This window comes from Dendrobium catenatum, unplaced genomic scaffold (genome assembly GCF_001605985.2).
Source record: "Dendrobium catenatum unplaced genomic scaffold, ASM160598v2 fragScaff_scaffold_621, whole genome shotgun sequence".
Classification (NCBI taxonomy): domain Eukaryota; kingdom Viridiplantae; phylum Streptophyta; class Magnoliopsida; order Asparagales; family Orchidaceae; genus Dendrobium; species Dendrobium catenatum.
Window position 1 is genome coordinate 21,247,761 of NW_021319083.1, and position 12,750 is coordinate 21,260,510.

General features: G+C 31.1%; 1 protein-coding gene across 1 annotated transcript; it reads right to left on the reverse strand.

The window, feature by feature from the left end:
* Positions 1 to 685: 685 nt before the first annotated feature.
* LOC110104704 (probable WRKY transcription factor 75) lies at positions 686 to 6,697 on the reverse strand. Its single transcript, XM_020833932.2, has 2 exons — positions 6,371 to 6,697; positions 686 to 922 (listed from the first exon to the last, which is right to left on the reverse strand). The coding sequence occupies exons 1-2, from the start codon at positions 6,679 to 6,681 to the stop codon at positions 745 to 747; spliced, it is 489 nt and encodes a 162-aa protein (XP_020689591.1). The 5' UTR covers positions 6,682 to 6,697; the 3' UTR covers positions 686 to 744.
* Between the last annotated feature and the right edge of the window lie 6,053 nt (positions 6,698 to 12,750).

The window sequence follows — 12,750 nt, forward strand, 5'->3', positions numbered from 1 at the left end:
TTTGGCGGCTAACCGGCGGTACGGTTTGACCGCCAGAAACTTCGATACCATACCGCTTTCAAGTGCCACCAGTTTTTTTTTTTTATTTTGCCGCTGGTAATAACTGGCGGCCAAGCCACCAAAAATACCAACGGTAACTAACTGCCAGTAATAAACCAGCGGTTTTCACGCCGGAAGTTATCGGCGGTTTACCCGTGATTTTGGGTTCATTAATTTCTGGTTGTTTTAGCAGCCAGAAAATAGCTGTCGGTTTTCATTTCCTATGCAATTTATACTGACTGTTTATTAACTAATAGAAATTTTGCAAACCACTGGAAACTCCATCTAAGCCGTCAGAAATTACCACCGGTAATGATTGATTTTCCAGCAGTGCAAACATATATAATCATTATGATAATTTCATTTTAAAATAAAGGCTTACTTTACAAATAAAGCAATAGTACTACAACAAGAGGCCATTATACAAGGCACGAGTTGATAGCTGAAATGCAAATGAAACTAAGGCTTCATTTGGGACGGTTTTTTTATTGCTTTTTAAAACGGAGTTTTAGTACAAAATTAAAAAATTTTGTACTAAAACTCCGTTTTAGAAAACAATAAAAAAGCAGTCCCAAACGAAGCCAAAGGCATCGTTTGAGACAGCTTTTGATTATTAATTTTTTATTGCTTTCCAGAATTTTTTTTTGTATTTGATATATAGATGCTTTAGAAAACAGTAAAGAAGCTGTCCCAAATGTACAGAGCCTAAGATCTAGTGTAGATTTTCATTTGGCTCAAAATCTGCTCAAAGTTGTCACTGTTTTTCTCAGTAGGATGAGAATGTATTCCCTCATATGTCGTAACCACAATTCCTTCATCCTTCGATAGTCTCTGAACTTGTTTCTTGACATTACAACCTTCATGCGTGCAACGATAATAGCTTCTGAAGTAACAGATAAAAAGGATTAGCAATAACAACGTAAATCTAACATCCAGCTTACCACTTCAATCAATATTTGAAAAAGTTTCTAAAGACTATATATATATAGATGGAGAAACTTCTTTTTTTTTTTTTCTTTTTTTGCATGGTCTTCATCTACCAATGGTTACTTAGAAAGTTTCAACATACATCTAAGTCTGCTGATGTTCTTTTGGTATTGGAGTTTCTTCTTTTTTCAGATTGGGTGCCAGGAAAATTGGCTTGTGAGCTTTTGCAGGGTGTTCGTGACTTCTGACCCTTCGAAGGGAATCTTCTCTTTTTGCAGGAAGTACGTGCTGAATGATATTAATTTTTGCTTCCTTTTTTTGGGAGCTGTCTTCTTGCAGCCCTAGACTGTACCTAAGTTTTTTTGTACTCTTAGACTAAGGAATCACCGGCTCTTAATTTTTTTTTTTCTCTTGTAGCTCTTTTGAGCATTAGCGAGCTGGAGGTTCCTTCTAGGGACTTTGTACCCTTTTTTTATATTAATGCGTAGGCCCCTCTGTGGGTTTCTATTACTTATTTAATATTATATTTTAATAGTGAAACAAAAATCTAGATTGTCACCTTTATCTATATCAGTAAAAATAACATGAGGTAAAAATTTATAAAACTTAAAAAATATTTTTTTTTCATCTATCAAGTATGCAAATGAATGATTTCTAATAATTGGAGATAGCCTAATTTGTGAGATAATTTGTTGAGGAACATTATCATACTTCTAAAATAAACTTGCAGTAAAAATAAAATAGGGCTATATTTTACTTAGGTGCATGGGCCAATCGAAAGAGAATTACATATTTTCATTTGAGAGAGTATCGATTGGTCCGTCTAAATGAAATTAAGGATAAGGCTTCGTTTGGGACGGCTTTCTTACTGCTTCTTAAAGAAGCTTTTTAGTAAAAAAATTAAAAAGTTTGTATTAGAAAGCTGTTTTAAGAAGCAATAAAAAAGCCGTCTCAAATGAAACTTAAACCTAATTAAAGTTTATTTTTTCAAAGGCATAGATTCACAATATATACTTTATAGTTTATCGCTCATCATTATGAAAGAAAAAAAAATCATTATTAATTTATCTTTGAAATAGCACTGAATTCAAATGAATTTTTTTGACCAAACAAAATATGATATTTAGTATAATTTTATTACTGGATCTTCTTTTTTTAATGAAATTTAATTAGTAGTTAAATATCTATCAAACCTAATGTACAAATTATTCATTAATTAAGTTGCAAAGTAACATTAATATATAGTTTTTTAATTGATGCTAATGATATCTTCTTATTGACTACAAAGGGGTAAAGAATTTCTTGTAATACATTGAGCATAAAATAATACAACAATTCTTCTTATGCGGATAATATATAGGTTTAGATGTTTTTTGTTAATACTCTTTTCTAAGAATATTTTTTTTTTCTTTAGAGAAATGCTTGAACAATATAGTATTTATGTCATCTAATATAGATTAATTGGTTCATTTTCTATTCTATTTATAGGCTTAATGCTTAGCCATTATCAATAAAATCATAAAATTTATATAGTTTCAAAGAATTTCAAATGTTGCAATTATGAACATTACATGAAGCATAATGCAATCAAATAAATATAGCTAGCAAACCTCTATTTTATGGCAAATTTTTGTTAGGCTTTTATCATGCATATATACAAATTCATTTAATGTACCATTCTTATATAGTCATACTTCTACTAACTATAAATTGGAGGTCAGAGAACTTGTTGTCCCAAGTTCTCAACTTTCTTATAATAAATAATCATAGATCTTATCTCCTCTCTCTCTCTCTCTCTCTCTCTCTCTCTCTCTCTCTTATATTTTAGCCAATCTTATCTGATAAGGCCTAAGTGTCGCCCATAAATAAATTTAGATCTAACATCTTCTAAGACGTGGTGAGTGTAGATTATTGCAAGGACCAAAAGCCGACATTTGCAATTACAAAATAGAAAAAAGAAACTAAAATAAGAGAATCATTAAGGATGGAAAACCAAAACTTTATCGCCAAGAAATAACTCTCACAAGGAACTCAACAAGTACTGGTGAAATTCTTCTAATCATAAGTTACTTAGACCAATCTAATTTTTTTTTCTCAAATTTGTACAAATCAATAATTATGATAAAAGTTCTTCGTACCAAAACGATAAAAGGTCAATACCTATGCCACATACTTCATCCAAAACGATAGAAGGAGACATTTCTTCTAAGCGATAAGACTATATGGCTACCTAGTGACCAAAGCTTTGGCATAAAAGAGGCTCATCTAAGACAATGACTTATTCAAAGATTAAGTCAAGGATTTAGGATGTGTGAGACTTAGTAGTGAGATAAAAACATATTTTCTCATTAATTATAAATCTTTCTTTTATATATTCTCATTTATCACATACATATTCATGTTCAAGCTTAGATTCATTTCTACATGACACATTCTTAGATATTTCTCTACTAAGTATATAGTTTTATTATATCACTATTTTATGCATCCTTGTATATATTTTTACTTGGCTTATTTTTTTATGCTATTTTGAGTAAATTAGTTTCAAGATGTTAATTTTCTTATTATTAGTAGTTTCATAAAAGAGACATAAAAAATAAAAAACTAACATATATGATTAGGCAGAACAAGTTAGAATACGACCTTCAACTCATCTTAGCCTTGAAGTCAACAAAGAAAAGTTCAACTCATAAAACAATGAAGGCCAACTTAAAGAGAGCTCAATCTCAAGATGAACCAGTACCTCAAGATGAGCTTAACCCTCAAGATGAACTTAGCTCTTAGGATGAACTCGACCACTTAAGATAATCTTAGTCCTCAAAATGAACTCATCCCTTAGGATGAGGTCAACCCTTAGGATGAATTTGGCCCTCAAGTTGAACTCAACCCATAGGATGAATAAATTATCCTAATGAACTCATCCCTCAAGATGAATTAATTGATACAAATAGCTTAGCATGGCTTCTTCTCACTAGAACTTGTGTTAGCCTATTATAGTCAATCAATGACTTTAAATAAGCTGACTACTCCTTATTTTAAAACATTAATATGTATTTAATTTAATAAGATAAAAATATCTAGCAAGCCTTTATTTTATGGATATCACTTACTAAGCTTTTAATATGTTGTTTATACACACTCCTTAATGTAACATTCCTATAAAGTTATGTCGATACTCTACCTATAAACAAAGGGTTAGAGAGCAGTGCTTGGGACATGGCTTATCTACTTTTGGATAATAAAAAATTTGGAGCTTTCCACCACTCTCTCTCTCTCTCTATCCTTTTTGTAAACTCTCATTTTTATAGCAAATCTTGTTAGAAAGATTCTGTGCCTCCCACAAATAAATTGTGATCCATTAGTAACAAATTTAAGATAAGTGAGATACCAGTTTAATCTCATATTGGATAACTAAAAGATATAATAGTTTAAAAATATCTAAGTGAATGGCTCTACTCTATTATTTAGTTTAAAATACCAAGTGAATGATTCTATGTTATAGGCTTAAGGTTTTTATCTAATGATGAATTTGTAGTTGTACATAAAGCACAACTTTGGACCTTGCTTAGTATTCATGTTTTTATAAGTGTTATAATAACATATGTTACATTGGGATCGAGTGGTTCACTTGGAATTTGACTCTCATGAGTTAACTTTTATTGCTTTCTACTAAGGTTTAGTATAGTTCAAGAGCAAAAAACTCCAACCCCACGATAGCTCATTAATGTAAATGAGTTGGTTCTTAGTACTAACTTGTGGAACCAAATTTTATCCTTCCAAGAAATGTGCCATGCAGGCTTATTAACAAACTATCTTTTATGGTAAAATTGTGATAGGGCACGTGAGAGTAGTACCATACTATATATTCGATAGATAAAATTAAACTAGTCCTCAAAATACTATTTGATTGTTCATCTCTCTCCTTCAAGCTTAAACCTTTGGTTTAAAATGATTTGACTATAGTGCTTGCTACTAATGTTGATCTCCATTTATAACACTATCACAAAAAACTTTTGGCTTATAGGTTAAAAGTGAAAAAGATTAATATTTTGTCACATTTTTAGATAAACTATTGTTATAGCTTGCATATCTAATAATATTACACAAATGAATATTAGTCATAGTTTCTAACTGTGACTAAATGGCATTTAGTAACAGTTCATCCATCCAAGAAAAAAAAATGGTTAATTTCCTTTTAACGGCGGTATAAAAATGGTGGATATAATACTAGCTTTTTATTGTCGTAGGGTACATAGAAATCCATCAAAGTACCACGAAGTTATCATGTCTTATAATGATATCACTATTACAAACACCACCAAATGATGCAAAGCTCAACTAGAAAAGCATAGCAGAAAAAAATAGCTGCCAAATCTTATATTGGATAACTAAAAAGTATATATGGAGTTTAAAAAAATAAAGTGCATGATTCTACTCTATTATTTAGTTTAAAATTCCATGTGAATGATTCTATGTTGTAGGCTTAAGTTTTTTATCTAAAGATGGATTTGCAGTTGTACATAAAGCCCAACTTTGGACTTTGCTTACTATTCATGTATTTATAAGTGTTATAATAACATATGTTACATTGGGATCGAGTGGTTCACTTGGAATTTGACTCTCATCATGAGTTTTTATTGCTTTCTACTAAGGTTTAGTATAGTTCAAGAGTAAAAAATTCCAATCCCACCATATCTCATTAATGTAAATGAGTTGATTCTTAGTACTAACTTGTGGAACCAAATTTTATCATACCAAGAAATGAGCCATGCAGGCTTATTTACAAACCAACTTTTAGGATAAAATCGATAAAGGGTATGTGAGAGTAGTACCATAATGTATATTTGATAGATGAAAAATAAACTAGTCCTAAAAATACTATTAGATTGTTCATCTCTCTCTCCTTCAAGCTTAAATCTTTGGTTTAAAATGATTTGACTATAGTGCTTGCTACTAATGTTGATCTCCATTTATAACATTCTATCCAAAAAAACTTGTGGCTAAGAGGTGAAAATTAAATAAAAAAGCTTAATATTTTGTCACATCTTTAGATAAAATATTGTTATAGCTTGCATATCTAATAATAGTACTCAAATGAACATTAGTCATACTTTCTAACTGTGATTAAATGGTATTTAGTAACAGTTCATCCATCCAAGAAAAAATATGATTAATTTCCTTTTAGCGGCAGTATAAAAATGGTGGATACAGTACTAGCTTTTTACTGTTGTAGGTACATAGAAATCCATCAAAGTACCATGAAGCTATCATCACTTATAACGAAATCACTATTACAAACACCACTAAATGATGCAAAGTTCAACTAAGGAAATCTTAGTAGATTGACCAATTTATCCTTATAGGATAGAAAAGAATACGAATGAATAATAATTAAAACAAGTACCTGGGAAACTTGTTATTCTTGACAGCTTTCTGGCCATACTTCCTCCAACGATAGCCATCGTCGAGAATATCAACCTGGCTCCTTGTCTGGAAAGCAAACCTCGGCCTCTTCACCTTCTTCTCCCCTTTCTTCTTCCCAACGCTGCTGCCATTCTTCTCTTCTTCCTCATTTCCCCCTTCCATTACTTTCTTCATAGTAGTATTAATGCTATCTCTGAACCCTGGGAATCCATTAGTGAAGTTAGGAAGTAAGTAATTCTTAGTGGAAATGTCTTCTTGCTTGTTCATCGTTATCGAAGCTTTCTTCAGCATGGAAGAGCAGAGGAAATACAAGGGAAGGAAGATATTCAAAGAAGAAGAAGAAGAGGCGGCGTTTTTTTATGGGGTGGAAAAATGAGGTGCCGTTAAGGAAACGTAATTATTATGATCACGTGGGGCGACGGCTGTGAGGTTCAGGACAGCAAACACTGTTTTGGATTTGATTTCCTCAAGAAGATTAGTATTAAAATTTGAATAAATAGAAAAAATTTGAATGTGGATATCACAATGATATTTGATTAAAAACATATTTAAATCATAAGCCTTTGAAATTAAATTTAAGTTTTATTTGAATTTTAATTTCAATAAATTTATATTTTTAATAAAAAAAATTTATAATTGGACTGAATATTTCAATGAGATAAATCTAATGACACAAAAAGTGATTAGATTTGACCCAAATGAGCTCAAATCAAATAATAGAAAGATGGTTGAAAACTTTGGTATATTAATTAGAGGATAAAATGATCCTCGCATCTTGCATGTGTATATTCAATTGAGCATCTGGACAAGAAAATCCAACAATCACTCGATTCCAAGGTCATTAAGAGGCTTAAATGTTGAAATAATAGTATATAGTCAAATGAATTAATATGATTCATCTGATAAAGTTTTTTGAGAGATTGACCTAATAACTAAAATTTCACCTTAAAAACTATAAATAAACCCCAATTTTGTTCATGAAGAGGGGGAGTTTGGACCTAAAATTGAAATTGGAGAGAGCTTCAAAATTTAAGAACTATTGCACAATTTCAATTAATCGATGTTGATGATCCTCATCTTCCATCTGTCATCTCTCAACCATCATTACTGGACCATCACAATCTTCCAATGGAAACATTAACAAACTATGATCCTCATTGCATTTTGAATGAGATATCCATATACATTTGACATCAATCTTCCATATGTGCAGTGGGGACTAGGTGGGCATGTGCCCCCCTCTTGAATTTTGAAAATTCCATGTCAGGTGTTTCCCGCTAATGGTTTAAAAAAAACTTGAATAAAATTTGCAAACATATCTTAATAGAGTATATTAATTTTTCATAATAAATTTAAACAATAAAGTGATTAATTGAATTTGAATATAAAAATCAGCTGAAGCAAGGTTAAAGTTGAGCCAAAAGATTTCAACTACATATTATCATGTAAATGAGGAAAATGCAAGGTTAGCCGGTCCACCATCATTTCTTATTGTATGTGAAGTTGTGGATACAATAAGATGTAAAAGTAGGTGATGTTGTAGACATATAAGATGTTGATGTTGGTGGCTCCATTAATGTTTCATTAGTAAAGCATCCATTGGAGATTATAACCATACTTTGTGAATTATCTAAAACTAATAAACAAGTGACGGCTTTTGATTTCTCACATATCTTGGGGCTGAGAGAAACAATACATAATATGAAAAATATATGGATAACTCTTATCTTATATGGGTCGTTGCATGTAAGTATGTGTTCTTTTTTGATATACCAAGTTTTCATTTGAAATATGTATTTGATGATGATCTTAATAGAAATATTGATTTACATGAAAGGACATATTCATGTAGAAATTTTGATGTGACAAGCCTCTCATATAAACATGCATTGGTTGTAGCTCAAAATCAAGGTATTAATTACTATGAATTATGCTTAAAGTTTTCTATGCAATAAGTATGGTTAGATGCATATCATAAAATATATATACTTTGAGAGGATTTTGATTAAATAAATAATATTGCTATATTACCCTCATTGGTGAATCCTGAGAGTGAATATCCTAAAAAAATAGAAAGCCTTCATAAAGGGGAAATGATGTGATGCAATGTATGTGTAACTAATGTCACACCCCTTTTTAACTCTTCTTACTACCAATTTGGAGTGTAACAGAGAAGAAGAGTCTGGAGAGACACATCTCTTACACGCATCCTGAAATTCTTTTATCATGATTAAGTGAACATAAAATAATCTATCCAGACTATCCCAATACATCAATTAATTCATAATTTGAATTCAATAATTTATAACTTTAAGTATATATAAAATACATCAAATAAAACATAAAGCTTACTAAACTTCAATACTATTTACAAACCCAAAAATTTGTCTGTGCATCTTCTACTATGACCTCATTGTATACCCAAAATACATGTATACAAAAAGGGCAATCATCTTCTTGCCTAAGGTCCCCTTGGCTCCTCCCCATTTTCTATAGTACAAATACTGATAATGAGTTAAAGCTCAATGAAATAAACAAGTAACACTACAGGAAAAATAGCCAATACCGGCGGTTTTTTCTGGCGGTTTATAAGGTAACACCGGCTGCTTTCCGGCGATAATTGCCGATTTTCCTGTAGTGTAATGTATATGACATTAAAATATGTTTATAATCAATCAAAAATGATATTATTATTTCTATAATAAGTGTACGATGTATAAAAATATCATGTACTATTCTGTTTATTATTCAACACTTAGGAAAGTCATATAATGACTATAGGTTTTTACACACTTGGAGCTCTCTAATTCAAAGTTGGGATCACATTTTCAACTTTTAGAAGTGAGGGTTCCTATCTCATTTAAAACTGGGTCTAAAATCACAACTTTAGAATTGAGAAAATATATAGGGCACCTTTTATACGGCTTATCTCATTAGACTTTCATCTTTGTTTGTGTGCGTCTATCCACATATATGACTTATCTCATAGCCTTTTTATTTATCTCTTTAATACATGTCACATTTTATATAAAAAAAAATGTTATTGCAATAAATATCAGATGAACAGTAACTAAATGCATAATGAAACTGAGATTAATGTTATTACAATCATATAAAATATGGCATTGAAATTATAGGAAGTATTATTATTTTCTATACCATAATTTGAGTATCTCACTTTTTTTCTTGGGCTAATTGGATAACTTGGTTCACCTGAAATACGCTAACGTCTTTTCCTTCTACATACAACCCAAAACATAACTTTTCTTCCTTGTTATATGCATTCATTCTTTTATTCATTCTTAATAAAATAATACAAGTTATATGAAAATTCTCATAGTTTTACCTATGGGTTTATTCAATATAAACTTTTTTTCCTATCCTAACTCCTTTCCCTCACTTCCCTTCTTCTCATTTCTCTTTTTTTTTTCCTTCATGAATTCATCAATAAGCCACTTAATTTGTCTCATTATTGTTTTCATGTGTTATTTAAGCAACTACATCAGCATTTTAGCAAAGGTCAGCAACCACCACTACTTAGTATCAACAAACAATAATGCCCTTACATACTCTTAGCCTTTCCTCTTCCTTTTTCTTAGTGATTTTAATAATTATAGTTGATTTCAATAATTTACAGTAGCCTTGATCTCTCCCTTTACTAATTTCAGCACACAAACCATAATTTTAATAATAACTACTCTGACTTTAGCAATTAAATTAGTACCTATTCTAAATTCCAAAAATTAATTTCAGTACACACCAATTTCAACATGCAAACAATACTATAGAAGTATCTAGCACCACTAATATTAAGACAAATTTTATAATTCCCAATCTCAACAAACACTACTGCCTTACCACATTTCAGCAATCATAGCAGCAGCTAACATCACCAGCATCCCTAAGGCTTATCTTATCGAGTCTTTCATCTTTACTTGTGTAGGTCTATCCCACATATATGATTTATCTTATAGCATTCTTATTTATCTATTTAATATACATCACATTTTATAAAAACATGTTACTGCAATAAATTCCATATGAACAGTAACTAAATATGTAATGGATCTGAGATTAATGTTATTACAATCATATAAAATATGAGGTTGAAATTATAGAAAGTATTATTATTTTCTATACCATAGTTTGAGTATCTCACTTTATTTCTTGGGCTAGTCGGATAAATTGGTTCACCTGAAATACACTGACCTCTTTTCCTTCAATATATAACCTAAAACATAAGTTTTATCTCTTTATGCAAGCATTCATTCTTTTATTTATTCTTAATAAAATAATTCAATTTATATAAAAATTCTCATAGTCTTACCCGAGGTCTATTAAATCTAAACTTTTCTTTTTTTCCTCTCCTAACTTCTTACCCTCACTTCCCTTCTTCTCTTTTCTCTTTTCTTTTTCCTTCATGAATTCGTCAATAGCCCACTGATTTTGTCTTTTTTATGTGTTCAGCTGTTATTTTCAACAACCGCATTAACATTTTAGCAAAGGCTAATAACCACCACTACTTACTATCAACAAACAATAATGCCCTTACATACTCTTAGCTTTTCCTCTTCCTTTTTCTCAGTTATTTTAGCAATTACTGTTGATTTCAGCAATTTACAGTAACCTTGATCTCTCCCTTTACTAACTTCAGCACACAAACCATGATTTATGCAATAACTACACTGACTTTAGCAATTAAATCAACACATGTTCTAAATTCCAAAAATTAATTTCAGTACACACCAATTTTAGCATATAAATAGTAACTATAGTAGTAGCTAGCACCATCAACATCAAGACAAATTTTAGAATTCCCAATTTTAACAAATACTATTGTTTGACGACATTTCAGCAATCATAGCAGCACCTAACATTACCAGCATCCATAAGGCTTACCTCATCGAGTCTTTCATTTTTACTTGTGCAGGCCTATCCCCCATATGTGACTTATCTCATAGCCTTTCATTTATCTCTTTAATATACGTCGCATTTTATAAAAAAAAATGTAATTGGAATAAATACCTGATGAATAATAACTAAATATGTAATGACACTGAGATTAATGTTATTGCAAACATATAAAATATAAGGTTGAAATTATATAAAGTATTATTATTTTCTATACCATAGTATGAGTATCTCACTTATTTCTTGGGCTAGTTGGATAACTTGGTTCACCTGAAATACCCTGACCTCTTTTCCCTCTATATACAACCTAAAACATAAGTTTTCTTCCTTTATATATGCATTCATTATTTTATTCTTTCTTAATAAAATAATACAAGTTATATGAAAAATCTCATAGTTTTACCTAAAGGTTTATTCAATCTAAACTTTTCTTCTTTTTTTTTCCTCTCCTAATTTCTTTCCCTCACTTCCCTTCTTTTATTTTCTCTTTTTTTTTTTTTTTGTTCATGTATTCATCAATAGCCCACTAAATTTATCTCCTTATTATGTTCAACTGTTATTTTCAATAACTGCATTAGCATTTTAACAAAGGTCAGTAACCACTACTACTTACTATCTATAAATAATAATGCTCTTACATACTCTCAGCTTTTACTTGTGGACCTCCGAAAGGGATCCATCATGGCAAAGTGCAGAGGGTATATGACCGCACCATCCCGAAGGATAGAAATGATCGTAGGCCTCCGTGCTCTTTGAAAGCGGGCGATTGGGAGGACAGATTAGATCCTACTTACAATCAACCATTGAGGATAGTGACTCTCTCTAGCGCACCTCGATGGGTGATAATATGTACGACTTGATCAGTGTCATGAGGTTTTCCTCACCTGATATATTAGCTCGAGTGGGGTTTATTTATTGTGGAATTTCTTTTCCTACTGGCGCAAGCCCCCATGGTTAATTATATCTCAGGCTGGAGCCCGAGAATACTCTCGATTAAGGATTTAATATTATTCTTCCCAAAAGAAGATTGTTACTGATGGGAGATTAGGAAATCTTACTTAGAGGAAAAGAAATGGCTCAACTCGACTTAGTCAACATACACGGCTCATCTTAGCATCTAGAGGGACTAAGGTAGTGAGAATAGAATAGAGAAAAGAAATCATGCACTCGAAGCATACAAAGAGAAAAGATAGAAAGCGTCATTCATGTGATACGTATAGATAAGATTTATAGTCCCTGAAGAAAAGAAACTTATCCACCAATGAGGCGTACTACGAGAAACTGAATATAGTAAACTTGAATCCTAGATCTAAGATGGGTTTAGTATTCTACACCCAACACTAATATACATGTCCTAGCTAATGCATCTGGGCTTATATCATTCCTGAAAAAGAAAGCCAACTAACCACCTAAGCGTGTAAAATTTATGTTATACAGTCTTTATGAAAG